Consider the following 17,952-nt stretch of genomic DNA (forward strand, 5'->3'; position numbering starts at 1 on the left):
TATTCTTATATAAATCTCACCACAGTCATTGTTACCAACTTAATTTTTGTTTTCGTGCACTAATCCTCCATATAACCCACCATCTATTTTGAGAGCCAGAAAAACATATATATATTGTCACGACTAGCTCAATATTTCCTTGGAAAATCATGATTATGGAGAAGAAAATGGAAATAAAAAAAGAGAAACTAGCCTCACCAAACACATTAGTGAAAATCTTGTAAAACCTTTATCAATAACGCAATTCTGAAAGAAATTAATTATCACTCTATAAAAACAAACTATCTGGATAATTATTTGAGAGCTTAATTATATTTTACTAATTCATTTTAGCAAATATTCAAAGTAAAGTAGTTCGAAGCCTAACCTCCAACACTTGCACTTGCACTTGCATTCCGGAAAAGTAATTAATCATTGTAAAACTTCTATTTCTATATTAACAGAAGTTGCAGAGCACTATTTTGTAATGAGATCAAGCTCATAAATCTCACTTTTTAACATCTTAAATATCTAAAAGTGATCTGAAAAACTTTGAAGACCACGTGAAAAATCACAATTTTCAAACACTTATATTTCTAAAAATACAGAAATTCTTACAAAACAAACTACCACACATGAAAGAAGGAATTTTGGTGTACATTACCTGTAAATTTCAAATTCCTAAGCTCCAAAAAAGTGTATTTGTAGTTTTTTGTGTTCGAGACATGTTGAGTGGAGCTTGACTCAAGCAGCCTGCACATCCTTTTGTTTAAATAAAATAAAAATCTGCTCTCTGTTAGTTTCTGTGGGAATATTTTAATCTAACTTAAAATTTGTAATACTGAACTGAATTATTGTGATGGAGATTCAAAACTTGAAATGTTTATGAACTCCAAAAGCTAGTCAAAATGGCGACACACTATAAATAGCTGTGGAGACGTCAGCTCGAGACAGTCAGCAGCCAAATTTCTGAATCTCCAGACTATTCATGTCATAAATGTTTTCTGTGTGCCAATGTAGACAATATCCGGTGAGTTGCCTCAAAGTTATCTCAAAGTCATTTCAAAGTATTCTCTAGTTTATTCAAATTTACATCGAATTTATTAGATCTAAACCATTCATGAACTTTTAAAAATTTTGTTTAATATAATTCTTTTTATCAAATCAGTTCGAGAGCGATTATCAATTTTTCCATACAGATTTAATTCTGAATCATTATAATTTTGAATTCATTCAGTTTTACTCAGAAACTTTTGCAATATTTAAACTACCTATGAAGACAAGTGAATTATATAAAATGAGCTGTATAATTCTGTGCTGATAGATCACACATTGTTGAATTAATAATCCGTTCAATCAATTTTTTGTCAATAGCCAAGATAATTATTGAATTCACTCTATGTAGCTCACAGTTTATTATTTAAAATTTTCAAGATATCATAGACCGGATTAGGAGTGCTTGTTAATTTGTTGAATAACTGTTGCCCTGTCATAAATCGCACTGAAGCTGCCCGAAAAACTTTGCAGTGTGCTTGGGCTGAGAAGCGAGATGGACAACGAACAACGAGCGCATCAAACAACGGTGGAGAGGACCGCTGCGTGCTGAATCGGACGGAGCCTACACGGGGACCAGGACGACGCTGCAAGACTGGACCAACTCCACCGCTGAGGGCATCACCAACAACCACGGCCAAAAGACGACCTCCATGCTGAACCTGATCGCTCAAACAAACCAGGTCATATTGATAAAATATCCATAGTAAATTGAGAAATTCATAAGAACACCCTTGGAAAGAACATTCAATTAATTTCATGAAGGCTTGAAAGTGCAATAAATTATCAAACTTATTCAAAACATCCACAACCTGATTATAAAATTGAATTAAAAAGTTGATCAGAATCTCTAAAGGAATTTTTATTTCATAGATTATAAGTGACTCTATGAGAGGCTATCTTCTTGGCTCGAAAATTCCTCATCTATGACCCACAAACATGGGCCATTTTTGACACATGGCACCCAACGTGGGGCATTAAGTTTGATTAATAATTGCACAAGCCAATATTAGATCTTTTTCAATTTCATTAAATCAATTTATTTACAACAATTTTTTGAGGCGACTCATTTGCGCTCAGTTTAGTCACAATCCATATATGATTTATCAATACTGGAGATCAAAGATCAATGTCATAATAATTTTTGACTCAAATATTCAAAGAAATTCTCAAATTATCAGAATTCATAAGCATATTGTATTTGTTTATTCCCACAGAAACAGTTAGTCTAAGATTTCTCGTATTATTTTGTGTTTGATGTTTATTTTGCAAGTTTGGAGATTCTCATAGGAATGTAATTTGGCTGCATGAATTTTTGTGTTTGAAATTTTATGTTTAAAATTTTCCAAGATTAATTCTTTCAGTTATTGTAATTGTTGCTATTAGTGCCCTGAAATTGATTTTAGTTTTGATAATAATATTACCTGGAGTTTATATAATAGGAAAGGTTAGTCTAAAAAGAAGGCTAATAATAATAATGCCAAATCCGAATCTCAAGATAGATTACCAAACAATGAATCCAGTAGAGAAAGTTTGGCCCTCTTATCATCAACACAAGTTGAAGGAAACAAATCCGAATCTAGTGAGACTCATTTTTCTCCCACTTCAATAAGAAATTCTGCTAGTTCTCCTCAAGCTAGTAATAAAGACGATAATGAAGTTACTTTAAAAAGTCTAGCCGAATCAATGAAGAGTCTTTTTGCTATGCAGCTTAGTCATAGGAGTTTAACTGAAGAGATTAAAAATAATACTCAACAAGTAATAGCTCAGTTCTCAGCTAAGGTTGAAGAGCATTCCGAAAAAATTTCAGAGAATAGGCAAGCAATCATAGAGATAAATGAAAAGATAAGTCAGATTAAAGAACAGGAAATGTTAAACGTTCGTGTTAATTTACAAAGTCAGATTAACGAAACACATGCCGAAATTACTAAAATAAGAGAAACCTGTCTTATCAATGAGGTAGTGAAGGAAAAATCACCTAATGGATACGAGGTATGGGGTGCATCCAATCTGTTAGCAAATCTAGGTCAATTTGATAATACCCCAAAAACCCCGCAAACAAAAGAATTCGTGAATCAAATCATAGCTATAAATGAACTTCAAATAATACCATGGAAAATCTGGCATCTGCAGCTTGTGGCTCAGCATCTCAGAGGCAAAGCTCTAACATTCTTTAGAAGCTGTATGGAGGATTTTAATAATTTGGGTGACTTCACTAAGGCATTCCTAGACCGATTCTGGTCCTTATCAAAACAACAAACTGTTTTAAACAAGATAATAACTTGCAGTTTCAACAGTAGAACAGATACATATAGCGATTTTGCAGCAGAAATAAAATATTTCAACTCTTTATTAGATAACCCACTTTCTGAAATTAATCTGGTTCAGATAATAACACAGAAATTCCCTTACAACGTTCAGCTAGCACTATCTTGTCCTCAAATCAATAATCTGCGTGACTTGGAAGATTGTCTGAATAGAATTCAGACAATAAACGACACCAACCCACGATTCAATCACAAAAGACTCGACGCAACCAACAACGACGAGCGGCTATCAGCAGGCATCAGAGAAGCAGACAGCACGTATCCTGAGAATCCCAGATGGGAGCCTCGTAGATGGGAGCCTAGTGGATGGGAGCCTTGTAGATTGGAGCCTAGCAGGCAGGAAGCAGGCCGAAGGACGTATGAGGGAGGAGACGGACTGCGACAGCAGCAGCAGCAGCAGCAGCAACAGCCGCGACAGCAGGACCAGCGCCAGCAGCAGCATCAGAGACCGCAGGAACAACGCCAACAACACCGCGACAATCAATGCAGATTTCACGAGAGTCAGCATGTGAGAGATGGAGGTTCCCACGCCAACAAGCAGGCACACTCGCCAAACCCGCCACAGAGCCCGAAGCCGAGTGTTGCGCGACCGAGCCACCCTCACAGCAGCGACCCCAGCAACAACAATCCATGTAGCAAGAATTCAAATTCAGGGACACCAATGAAAAATATCTGACAACTAAAGGAAAGGATAGTACCGATAGAAGAAGAAACAATTGAGAGAATTATGCCGAAATCGAGTGCTATCATTCAACCAGACGCAAATGTGGGAGATAACATAAACAATAATTATGATGGTTCGGAGATGTCTGAAACTTGTACTAGGGATTACGAAATTAATCAAATGAAATTATTCAGGCCTAGTAAGCTGTATAGTACTTATAATGAAAGAGAGATAAGTGGGGGGAGTACTGAGTAATCGGAAGAATGAGAAAACCGAAGGTATAATGAATGATTATAAGATGATTCATAGATTATAAGTGACTCTATGAGAGGCTATCTTCTTGGCAAATTCCTCATCTATGACCCACAAATGTGGGCCATTTTTGACTATATATATATATATATAACAGAAGACACTTTAAAGTTTGTAATATAAATTAAAACAGGAGACATAAGACATAAATAGATTGAAAACACTTAAAAACTTACATTGGAAATGGGGGAAATTTTCGGGAACTGAGTTCCCTTCCTCAACCGAGCAGACTGCAGTTTGAAATCCAACGGTCATGTGACCACAGAGTATGCACGGAGAGTCAATTGTAGCAGCAGAGACCACAGATTACGTGGTGAAGACGGATGGAGAGAAAAAGGGTACAGATTCAGGGGACATTATGGGGTATTTAGGGGGCGGTTACAAACGGGATATTTAAGATTTGAGTGGGTTATGAATAAGGTAAGGTGTAGCTTATGAATTGATAGAAAAGAGGAGATTTAAAATTAGAAATCAAAGAAGAATTAGACTGAAATTGGAGAAAGGAGTTGTAGAATTGAACTTGAATAAAATTTATTTTTAATTTTTATTGAACATTTAATATATATTTTTGATAGCTGTGAAATTTATTATGATATGATGGAATTGTTTTCAATTCAATAAAACAGTTGGTAGCTATGGTGCTATTGCTGTCTGTTGAGACCAGGACTGGAAGCAGCTCCAAGCACCCAAATAAAAGCAAATTCTTTTGTCTTGACATCTATGGAGGGGGCTGTGGGAGGGAGGGTGGCAAGGACTTTGACTTTGAAGCATTGGTCAAAGTTCTTGTTGTGCTCATAGCCATGGGTAGGGATGGGTAGGGAAGTATTATTTTTAAAGGAAGCCCTGTGATTGTTGATCCGGAGGTTTAGGGCAGTGGTGGTTTCACCTATGTAGAAGGCAGGACAGAAGTTGCAGGAAAGGAGGTAGATGCAATTTTTGGAGATGCAATTACTGGATTGATGGATTTGGTGGGTGTAGTTGGTGATAGGACTGGTAAAGGAGATGGAAGAATCAGTAATAGGACAGGTTTTACTGTGGGGGCGTTTGCAAGGTAGGGTACCAGGTGGAGTTGGGATTTCATCAGAGGTGAGTGATTTGTTTTTACTGAGAATTTTCTTGAAGTTGGGAGGTTGCTTATAAATGAGGGTGGGTGGTTGCTGGAAAAGGTGTTTGGTAGAGGAATTGGAGGAGACGACATGGAACAGATCTTTAAGGACAGGCTTAAGGTTTTCAATTCCAGGGAAGTAGGTGGTACAGAGCTTTGGAGTTTGTGGGATTTGGGAATTTTTTGTGGTTGGATTAGTGCCAGTTTTGGAGGAGATTTGTTTCTGTAACAACCTTTCAGTAAAGTTACATTTCAGGAGGGATTGGTGGAGTTTTTTAAAGGTACTGGTCAATATGGTGGGGATCACTGCAAATTTTTTGGTCTTGGATTGAGAGGGAACATGGGAGGGATCTTTTGATGTGGTAGGGATGGCAACTTTCAAAGTGTAGGAACTGTTGAGTGTGGGTGGATTTGGTGAAAGTATTGGTGGATAAGGGATTGGAGTTGGAAAGGATTACATTGATATCTAGGAAGTTGATGGAGGATTCAGAAATATTCCAGGTGAAGGAGACAGAGTAGTTGGAGTTGAGTTGATTGAGGAAGTGGGAGAGGATATCATGTCCATGAGGCCATATGAGGAATATGTCGTCAATGAAATGGAGCCATATCAGGGGGGATAGGGTTTGTTTGGAATGGAAATCTTGTTCAATCTTGTTCTTGTTCATGAATAGGTTTGCATAGGATGGTGCCATACTGGTGCCCATGGCTGTACCCTGGGTTTGAATATAATATTTATCTTCAAACCTGAAGGCATTGCTTGTGAGCACCAGTTTGGCAAGGTTCACTAGGAAGGAGGTTGAAGGGGTGGTGGGTGTGGGTCGTGAGGAAAGGAAATGCTCAAGGGATTTCAAGCCTTCAGAATGGGGGATGGAAGTGTAGAGGGAGGCTACATCAATGGTAACAAGAAGGAGTTGTTGGTCAGTTGGAAGGGTTCTGATTCTTAGGATATCTATGAAGTGGAAGGAGTCTCTGATATAAGAGGGTAAGGAGGCAACACTGGGTTGGAGGTGGAAATCAACAAGGGCAGAGATTCATTCAGTTGGGCTATTCATGCTTGAAACAATGGGACGACCAGGATTGCCTTCTTTATGAATTTTTGGAAGAAGATAGAAGTGTGTTGGGAGAGTCTGGTGAAAGGATGTTGATGTCTGAGTCTGAGAGGCCTTCAGATGGACCGTATTGCATCAGAAATTTGAAGACTTTCTTTTGGATTTGTGGAGTAGGGTCAGAAGGCAGGAGTTGATACTGTTCAGGGTTGGTGAGTTGCCGGTTGGCTCCATTGATGTAATCTGTGGTGATGAAATTATTTAAATTTTCAATTTCTGAATACATTGATTTCAAATCATAATTATGTACAAAAACGTGGGAGTTATATACAAGTTTGGCTTTGCCAAGGTTAATTGGAACAATTCCAGAATTGATAGTAACATTCTTAATGTCTATTGCTGTTCCTGATCTTGCTGCATACAGGATGAAGAGGGACCTGGAAAAGGATTGTCATTGTCAGTAGTCAGTTGAGTCACTGTCTTAGGTTTTTCAATGTCATTAGTTTGATAATTTTTCTGGGTCTTTTAATTTTAAAAAAGGTGTATTTTAGATTTTGTGTTATGGTGTCTTGGTATGATTTTAGCTGTTTTAAGGTTTCTGTTCACAGATTCGATTTTCTATTTATTATATTTATTTTTTGTCTTACTCTGTTCCTGCAATTTTTTAATGAAGATATTGGATGGAATTTCAGGCAATGGTTTTCTATTCTTGTTTACTTTCTCGATAACCTTTTCTTTAATTGCTTGATTCGTTTCTCTAATGTGTTAATAGAGCTTTTTTGTTTTTTCTCTGTGTTGATTGACATAGTCGTTCATTTTCTGTTTGCCAATGTCAATGTCAAATAAAGCATTTGCATTTATGTGTCCATTTAGAATTTCAAATGTAGTTAGTTTTGTTACAGAGTGAATACTATTATTGTATGCTAAAATTGAATTCCAGGATGGTTATTCTTTCCAACATGATAGTTATCGATTATCTCTTTTATCTTTTCCTCGTTTGTGACATCAATCAGTTTTTTCGTACAACATACTAGTTTGAGTTGATATTTAAAGTGAGTGGCAATTACTACAGTGAATTTTTCGTAGAAATCATTTTCAAAGTATAGACAATATTTTACATTCGGAACTAGATATTCTTTTACAAATTCTACTACAATTTTCTCAAAATTATTCTCGGAAATTTCTACAATAATTCGGCACTTGTTTTCAAATAGTTTTTGTATTTTCACTTTTCTTGGATTGTATTTCACTAGATTTAGTAATATTTGATTTTTAGCAAAGTTCACTGGTTCATCAAGAGTTTGAATACCAATCATTTCATTACCATAATAGTCTGAATGCACTGTTTGATCGTCAGAGTCATGTTGTTCTTCTCGGATGTCAAGGTTATTGTCACGTACATCATTGTCGTCTACATTTCCTATCATAGATTGATCGTCAAGTTCAGAAAAATGCATTTGAATAGCTTCATGCATTATCTTATCTATTTCTTCACCTGTGTTTTGTCTTGAAAGACCTGGAATAACATCATTATTATTCAATTGGATCCTAGATCCTAGAACATCATAGAGCATCAGCATTCTGATTCAAAATTCCTTCTTTATAACAAATCTCGTAATCGTATTCTTCTAGTTTCAATCTCCAGCGGAGAAGTTTGGAATTTGGTTCTTTTATTGAGAATAGCCACTGCAATGGTTTGTGATCAGTATAAATTTTGAATTTTTGGCCGTACAAGTAGGGACGAAAGTATTTGGTTGCCCAAACTATCACTAATAACTCTTTTTCTATTGCTGAATATCTGGTTTCGCTTTCATTCGGGGTTCTACTAGCTTAAGCTATGGGTAACAGCACCATTTTTCTTCTGACTCAGGATAGCTCCTACTGATACGTTACTAGCGTCTGTTGTTAATAAAAATACGGATGAAAAATCAGGATATTGTAAAATTGGGTCATTACACAAAAGGGTTTTGCAATATTCAAAGCATTTCACATAATCTTTATCTTCAACATTAATTTTTGTTCCTTTCTTTAGGCGTTTTGTTAGTGGTTTGGTTACATCTGCAAAATTTTTCATGAATCTTCTGTAATAGCCTAACAGTCCTAGAAATCCTTTGATTTCTTTAGTAGTTTTTGAGATAGGAAATTGTTGTATTGCTCTTATCTTTTCTGGGTTTAGTTTTACTCCTTCTGGTGTGACTATGTGTCCTAGATAAGCTACTTCTTTTCTTAAAAACTCTGTTTTGTCTGGCTGAATTTTAAAGTTAGCATTTTGTAATCTATCAAATACTTCTCTCAATCTTTGGATGTGTTCTTGGAGACTGGTAGAATAGATCATTATATCATCTAGTTAGACAAGACATTTTTCGTTCTGAATACCTCTCAAGATATTGTTAAATACTCTTTGAAATGTAGGTGGGCTGTTTTTTAATCCAAAAGGCATTCTTAGAGATTCATAGTGACCTGTATCTGTGGAAAAAGCTGTTTTCTCAATACTATCGGGATGCATTTGAATCTGGTGGAAACCACTTGCCAAATCAAGAGTTGTAGAATATTGACATCTTCCTAATTTATCCAGGATTTCAGCAATATTTGGCAATGGGAATCTATCATCAATAGTTTTTGCATTTACTCCTCTAAAATCTATCACAATTCTGTATTTTTGTTTTCCGGATGCATCACGTTTTTTGGGTACAATCCAAATTGGTGAGTTCCAAGCTGAATGACTGGGTCTGATAATTTTTTGATTAGCATTTCTTGGATTTGTCTATCAACTTCTGCTTTGTAAACAACAGGATATCGATAATTTCTTGAATAAACTGGAATCTCATCGGTTGTTCTGATAACATGTTTGACCTGATTTGTGAATGTCAATTTATTTCCGTCTGCATGAAAAATGTCTGCATACTCTTTTATCAGTTCTAATATTGCTTCTTTTTCTTCGGAATTCATGTGTTCGGTTCTAATTGTTGAAAGATCTAAATCTAGTTTGGTCAACTTCAAAATTATTCAAGTTATTACTGTTTGGAGATGAGGTGAATTTTGAATGAGAGACTAGTTCATAGTTTTCCAAATTTTCAACTTCAAAAGGTCGGGTGATTGTCAATTTTTTATCTTCCATAACTGAATTTGTAATTAGACAGATTGCTTTATTGTTTTCAACTTTTAGGATAGATTGTGGAATTTCTAGTCCAGAGAGATTTTGGTATTTGAGAAAGCATTCTCCTTTTGACTCGTTTTTTATCGGAATTGATATTGTTTTCTGACTACGTGCTTCAATCAAGTAAGTCCATAGTTGACGAGGTTCATTGACTTTAGAAGGTTCATTGTGTTGTAAAGTTGTATTGTAATACAGTATTGGTACTTGTTTGTTGTTTCCATAGTAAAGTTTGTTACCAATGTAATCCAATATTACTCTCAATTGCTTTATAGCATCCATTCCTAACAAGAGATCGAAATCTTTATGAAAATCAAATACTGTACGAAAAAATCAATTTTTTTCCTAGGAATGGGTTTTTTTAGCACTGAATTTTTCTTTTGATTTACCATGGGCTGTAGTAACTTCAAATGGTGCTGGTTTCAAGGAATCTTTAAAACCTTCATGTGCAATTACTTTTTTTATAAAGGATTGCGTACCTCCGGGATCAATCAGTACCCGAAAGTTCGTTTGTGGGTCTAGAAAGTAAGAGAGTTCGTTATCTTTTGTTTGCAAGTTCATAATTGAAAATTTGTTCTGAGGCTCGTTTCCCCTAAAAAATGATTTTGTTCTGTTTGGTCGGAAGTCATTTGATTATTGTAATCATCATTCAATTCCAAGTTTTCAAAATTGTTCATGAGATTTTCAGTCATTTCGGGGTAATTGGACGATTCATTTGAGAAATTGTCAGTCAAGAGTTCGTTTTCGTTAGTATTGAGTAATTCGTCATTGTTTGTAGCGAATTCGGTTGTCAGTTGATTGAATCTGGGGTTCTTTTTCGGGGGTTCAAGTTCAGTGTTTCTGGTTGAAATACTCATTGGAGTTGGTTGTGATTGCATTTGTGGTCTGTGTTGTTGACTGAAAAATTGCCTTTGAAACATTGGTCTCTGTTGGTTCATTGAACTGAAGTTGCAAAATTGTTGATTGCTATTTTGATGTGTAATCAATCAATTGTCTTTGTTGTGATTGGTTTTGGAGGTTCGGAAAGTCTTGTTTTGGGGAAAGTTTTGCATTGGTCTAGTCTGAGGAAAGTGTTGGATTTGTTTAGTTAGAGGAAGTTGTTGGAATGGTTGTGAGATTGGTCTCTTATTGAGATTGAAATTATAATTACTATTTCTGTTTTTGTATTGCATTTCGTTTGTGATGATACTCAAAGCTTCACTTAGACTTGAAGGGTTTTTTGTTCTCATCAGTGATCCTATAGGTTCATTTAGACCTCTCAAAAATACTCTAAGGGAAAGCTGCTTTGCATATTCGCATAGAATGGTTGAGTTTGCTGCCATCTTCATAAGGAAATATGCAAGTTGTAAATTGAGAATCTTTTGAATTCTCTCGTGAAAATGAAAAGGGCTTTCGCTACTTTCTTGTTTCAATTCTGCCATTTCAATATTCAACGTGAAACAATCACGTTTGTCAAGATAGCCGTCGAGAAGTACTCTTCTCACTTCAGGCTAAGCATAAGTGTTTTCACTGGTTACGAGTTCTAAAGCTCTACCTTTGAGTCTAGAAATAATAGTAGAAAATAGATATTCATTTTGAAAATCGTCGGGATTCGACTGTACAAAAAACTTAGCAACTACTTTATCGCAAATCGATACAATTCTGATCAATAATAATGGCTCTCCAGAGAATTCTGGTATCATATTCAGGAATTCTTTTTTCAAAACAGGGGTAGCAGCAGAGGGTGCTGTATCTACTGATTGATTAGGCATTCTGAAATATTTGAATGTTTTGAGAATGATCAAACTAAAATATTACAATATTAAAACTTTAAATTGAGACTTACACTAAAACGAATGCTATGCTCATCTCTTCTGATGTCCTTTCAGCGTTGATGATGCACATTTGATGAAGAAGATTTGGTGACGATGATATCGAAGTTTGATATCCACTGCACTTCACAATGTTGGTGTTTCGCGGCTTGATAATTCACCACACTTTTCAGATGTCGCGAACGTTAGGACCTTATATTACAGACGATCGTTAACAGTTTAAAAACTGAAGATTATATTTATTAATCATGATCGTCCTACCGACTGCGCCAGCTGAATGATGCGTTCCATAAGATTTCTTTTTAAAAAGAAATCTTCATTTTTACAAAACACAAAAATTGGAATAGAACAATTTAAGCAAGTGAATTTTGATAAAGTGAGTACCTCTCGCTTCGATGTTGTAAGCAGGACTGACACTAAATGTGTGAGAAAGCTGGCTCCAACAGTTCTAGGAGAGTTCCAAGAAGTTGTAAAGAAACTGCTGACTGCTGTAGGTTCTCACGATGTAACTTATATATATACGGTATATATATTGTGACGATTCGTTCTAGTGGCTACTTAAAAAACTAGTTCTTTAAATCATATTATGAAAATCAAGGCAGAGGCAGCAAACAATCTCGAAATATAATAATTATCAACATTACCATTAACTGATAACAATATCAAATTGAATCAGTCTCCTCCAGTAAACCAATTGAGTTCATATTACTTATTATATTATTTATTCTATTAATTATAAAATTATTATATTAAAATCGCATTTATAGGTTAAGGAAATGTTGTGGTAAACCTAACCTAAAGTGTTTGAATGCTTAGAACACTAGTATAGAGTTGAGATCAATCAGACGCCCATATTATACAATATAATGTGATAGCATGTTTATTTGTGAATTATTATTTTTCGTTATTGTGTAGAAAAGGAAAAGGAATCTCTAATGATAAGCTAATCAAAATTATTAGCACAATAAATGAGTTTATTTTTGAAAAACAAATTATAAAAAAGATATAGTATTCTGATGTACAGTAATAGTAAAAAGTTACAAAAATACTCTTTGTATGTAAGTCTACATTGACAAACCGTATTATCTAATTTAATTACATCAATTGTTTGGATTATCAACAAAATTGTTGAGATGCAACACAGAATGTTCATCTCTGTTATTATAATTTTATTTATTATTATAATCCACCTACACTGTTGGAATTGAACTGTATTTTGAAATGATTGAATTATATTTATGTTTTAATGTATTTATTCGTCTTGTAAGTCAGGGAATTGAATGTAAACAAAGGAACCATTTTTCATAAAAATATGACATGTGCACTACGTCACTCAGCTACAACCAATAGCTATCGTCCTATGCAAATTAGAAACAGAGAATTATTCAAAGAATTGTAAGCTTAATTTTTGGAAGGGGACTTCTTCTCTAGCACTGACCTTGCCCTAGTCACACGTTCTGAGTGAACTTGCATTTTGTTGAAAAATTTTGCGTAAATTGTTTCTTATTTGTTAATTGTTGAATTTGAATGTTAATTGTAAAGTTCCTTTTGTTTGTAAAAATAATAATTAACGTAAAATACCCGATTGAATCTGCATGAATTACCGAGTAATATATCAGCAACACGTTCTACTTGGAGGCCAGAAAATCCAGCACATGGCAGAAGAATAATTATTTGTGAACCGAGGAAAAAGGAAAAAAGAGTCGCGTGAGTTGTACTTCTAGTAAATATTATTGGGGCCCCATCTACAATTCATGAGTGATATAAATTCTAGTGAAAATTAATGGTCATGACCAGATTGCAATCAAGGGAAATCCAACGTTAATCTAAATTATAATAATCATCATTAAATTTAATTAATTTATAATCTGTCTATCGATCAAGCTATTCCAAAGCAGAACTCAAAACCCTGTAATTATCATTTTATCATATCGTTTTCTTTCAATTCATAAATAATTAATAAAGTATAAATTGTACATGTCTGGTATTGTTAAACCAGAACACATTATATTGATCACCAATATTCACTTAAAAATTATAATTTACTATCTGCTTATCTTGAAAATTGTCAATATATTGAAATAACTGAGCATATCTTCCAGTTCGTTTCTTTTCTGAAAACCTTAATATCGTCTTTGACACGTTACCATTGGTATTGTGATAGACATTATATGGTCAGTGTAACCAGTCGGGAAATGAATTGAGTGGAAAGTTGTGGATGATTGCTAATGTGTCAGTGGATCATTGCAGAATTAATAAATATAATTCTGCTTACATTTGCTTTTACGTTGGTCACTGTCGGCGGCGTAGCTTATAATTTCCAGACTAAATTGAACAGTGTATGCGGCATTTTGCAGGATTTAAGTCAATGTAACACAACACTGATAAGATTAGATTCTGTACTCGAACCTCTTTTCAGAAGTTATATTTATTTATTTAATAAAGTATTCATTATTAATTCTGATAGCGGTGAGAGACACGATCATACATGAATTTGTGATCTATATCTTTGTTCAGGTTGCATTGGCTCTTTATCAGAACAACAACCAGGTAATAATTTTAAGATTGCTTTATTTAAGCTCAGTACAATTGGAATACTCCAATCCCAAATCTGGGATAACCCACAAATTTCTCAACCAATTAAATAAATTCTCAAGTCCGATATTACACAGAGGGGCATATATATATTCATGTACCCATAAAAATGAGAATTTTCATAAATTTATCTATTTTTTTGTGTGGTCCATGCCCTCCCTGGAGCTAGGCCTGTTACACATGCCGACATAAAGTGGGGAATTAAACGCTGAGAAACAGTACTCACGGTTCATGATTATAATTTTGGTTTTTTGTTTAACAACTCCAAGTTTATAATTATCCATTTTTTGTGTGCCCTCCCTGGAGCAGGCCTGTCACTATATATATATATATATATATATATATATATATATATATATATATATATATATTGTTATCTCCAGGCCCGGCCCCAGGGGTGGGCGGACCGGGCGGCCGCCCAGGGCAGCAGGTTTTGGGGGCGGCAAATTTTAAGGAACGGAAAATTTTAAAATACAAATAAATAAATTTATAATATCAAATGTGAATGGTAAAATTATATAAGAAGCTTTTCCAACCTCGAGCTAATGGAGACTCTTCTAAGATCAACAATGTCCCAGGAACGTCTGAGTGGTCTAGCGAACATAAAATAGTATATGTTCTGAACAAAGCTCAGGCTAGAGCTACCAGAGGACTGTAATTTACTATTCAAATAATCAAATAAACAAGGGGCAAAATTTAATCTTCAATTTGAGCCAGGTTATTTGTACAGTTAAACTCTGCATTAATGAACAATAAAAAAGAGCAAAAACTCACCAGATTTAATCCAATTTTGTCTACTTGCCCTTCGAAGCCTTTATTAGGTGTTTTGGTCAGATTCAAGGTGGGAAGAAATCTGGGAAAAAGACAGGTTTTCACTTCCAGGCTGTTTTTCCGTGTTCAACTTGCAGGCTCTGTATTGTATTTTGAACAAAGCTCCAACTGGATTCTTTATAAATTCAAATCCGATTCAAATTAATTCAATTTAACACTATTTACGCTGTTATACTCAATTCACACACACTACACTCAAACAATCAATTACAAGAAATTTCCGAACGAAATTACATGACAAAAAAATACAAACTTGATCTTGCACAAGACGACGGGCTGACAATACAAGACAAACTGACCGACTAATGGACGAAAGCAAGAAATGAAAGCCAGGAAGACAAGGCAAAACAGCTGGACGATCGACACTGGTGCCAACAAGCCTGCTATTGGCAGAACTGTAGTCAGGGATTTGGCGCTACAATTCGAATGCTCTGGCCAAACCATACCCCCGCCTCTGAAAAACTATTTTTCAGCCAAGTTACAAAACTGAAAAAACCAAGGAAAGGAAAAATCCAGACATGCCAAAAAGAACATAAAACACCAACACAAAGAAAAAATGCAACAAGCACAACAACTATTGAGTTGGGAGTGGATATAATTGCATTATTACTAGGTCGAACACGGAAACAACAATTACACTTGAAAACACAAATACGAATAATAGAGAGAGCTGACAGTATCCAGAATTTCTGTCTGATCAAGGACAACAATAACGAAGGTCCAGCATGACAGTTCTTCTTGTGATGATAATCAATTAACATTGATACGAAAGCGTCGGATTTTGGTAAGATCATCTGATGACAAGTCTCAAATTCCAGTCCAGCATGAGACAAACGACCGCTGACGCGAATCACACCTTTATCAATGAATGGAGACAGGCGACGTAGGCGCATAGAACAATCTTCTCCCTTCTCCAATTGCACAAATTCAGATGAAAAATGTATCCTCTGTACCACTTTACATAGATACCTCTCAGCAACATCGAAATCTGATTCTTCTGATTGGGGTAAGATTCGTAAGAATTTGAGAACAAGAATTACAATTCTCAAAAGACGACCATAATCCGAACAACGACCAATCAATGAATATTGCATTGCTGTTACAATCAGGAGATTTTGTGACTGTCAACACTGACGGTTTTTTCGCCTCCGGTGGATCCACGATCTCTTCCATTTGAGTTCGGACGGGCCAATCGCATTCGTCCTCTGCTATCCATGATGGACCTGAGAGCCACAACGGAAAGTTCACAAGCTCAACTGGTGATAAACCTCTAGACAAACAATCAGCGGGATTTTCAATTCCGGCAACATGCATCCACTCCTGTATACAAGAATCCTGTATTTTTGCGATGCGATTACCAACAAAAGTTTGCCATTACGCAGATGGAGCATTAATCCAACACGAGGTGACTGTCGAATCAGAGAGTGCGACAATATGAGACACATGACAACGTTCACTAATAATAGTGACTACTGAATTCATGAGTTCTGCCAACAAGAGTGCCGCACACAACTCCAAACGAGGTATTGAAACAACTTTAGATGGTGCTACCTTGGACTTTGAACACAATAATACAACTCTTGACTCCTCGCTCTCCTTCTGCGACTTCACATAGATAACTGCACCATAACCAGACAATGATGCGTTACAAAAACCAATCAAACTGATGTGAGAATCCTGAAACAAACCAACGTGACGTGGAACAGCAAATTTCAATAATAGAGGCAACTCTTTTTGACAATTCTCCCAAAGAGTGCATATAGACTCAGGCGGCTTCTCGTCCCAATCCACTCCTAATTTCCACAGTTTCTGGACAAGACATTTGAGAAATAATGTAAACGGTGACAAGAGACCAAGTGGATCATAGATACGAGCCATCACTGACAGAATAGAACGCTTAGTAGCGACGACCTCACCACACTTGACGGAAAACTGAAACAGATCAGTACTAGGTTGCCAATTCAATCCCAAGATAGCCAAGGAGTTGTCTGCTTCGAAATCCTTGTACGAAAACGATTTCTCTTCCTCCGAGAATTTCTCCAACATTGATGGTGAATTTGAAGTCCACTTTGTGAGCGAGAAACCTCCTCCCTCAAACAGCTGCTTGGACTGACGATACAGCTCCATGGCCTCTGACTCTGTGGCGACAGATGTGACTAAGTCGTCCATGAACATGTCTCTTGGTATTCTCGCCTTGTCTGCTGGAAAACGATCTCCATCCTCCTCTACAAGCTGGTGGATGGTGCGAAGCGCCAAATATGGAGAGCTTGAACACCAAAAACAACACAATTGAGCTGATAAATTTCAATTGGATCCTCCGGCGAAAATCTCCACAATACACGCTGATAACGACGGCAGGAATCCTCCACTAATATCTGTCGATAAATTTGTTTAATGTCGGCAGTTAGTGCGATTGGGAACAAACGAAAATTAACTAACAAAACAAAAATGTCAGTCTGCAATTTGGGACCAGCATGAAGAACCTGGTTCAATGACAAACCCGATGATGTTCTGGAACCAGCATCAAATACAATTCGGATGGGCGTGGTAGTGCTGCTTGCTTTCATGATGGCGTGATGTGGTATGTAGTAACCACCTCGGTCTGTCTGATCTGCTACAAACGACATGTGACCCTGACGTAGGTAATCGATCAATATTTCATGATATGAAATATGAGTATTGCTGTCAAGCTCTAGTCGTCTCTCCAAAGTCAGCAGTCTGCGTTTGGCGACAGCATACGAATCTCCCAAGCTGCTGGGCGGCTCCGCAAATGACAAGGCAACAACAAAACGACCAGAATTCACACGATGTACAGACTTCCGAAAATTTACCTCACACTCCAACTCTTCCGGTTTCAGTTGACAGCTTGGTGCAGGGCACGATTCCAACTCCCAAAAACGTTCCACAAAACTATCCAACGATGGACTATTAACGAATGGACTACAGATGGCTGTAAAACAATTCGACACATTCGTTGTTGAAGTGAGAATCGGCGCTCTCCCCATCAGAATGTGACCAAAGACACTATTAACAGTCATCAATTCGTGCGATTCACCTATACTAGGACTCCCACAC

At 36.2% G+C, this 17,952-nt stretch overlaps 1 protein-coding gene across 3 annotated transcripts in view; it reads right to left on the minus strand.

Annotated features, from left to right (window-relative positions):
• LOC111052586 (calsequestrin-1) overlaps positions 1-17,952 on the minus strand; it is a 121,380-nt gene that overhangs the window by 34,775 nt on the left and 68,653 nt on the right. Inside the window, exon 1 of one of the 3 annotated variants that reach the window (XM_039437959.1) lies at positions 11,466-11,539. The exons of the other annotated variants lie outside the window; for them this stretch is intronic. Coding sequence (XP_039293893.1) covers positions 11,466-11,524 — 59 coding nt within the window. The 5' untranslated portion in view covers positions 11,525-11,539. Of the gene's footprint in view, positions 1-11,465; positions 11,540-17,952 lie in introns of those variants that run through there. 3 annotated transcript variants of the gene reach the window in all.

Source organism: Nilaparvata lugens, chromosome 1, assembly GCF_014356525.2.
Source record: "Nilaparvata lugens isolate BPH chromosome 1, ASM1435652v1, whole genome shotgun sequence".
NCBI classification, from domain to species: domain Eukaryota; kingdom Metazoa; phylum Arthropoda; class Insecta; order Hemiptera; family Delphacidae; genus Nilaparvata; species Nilaparvata lugens.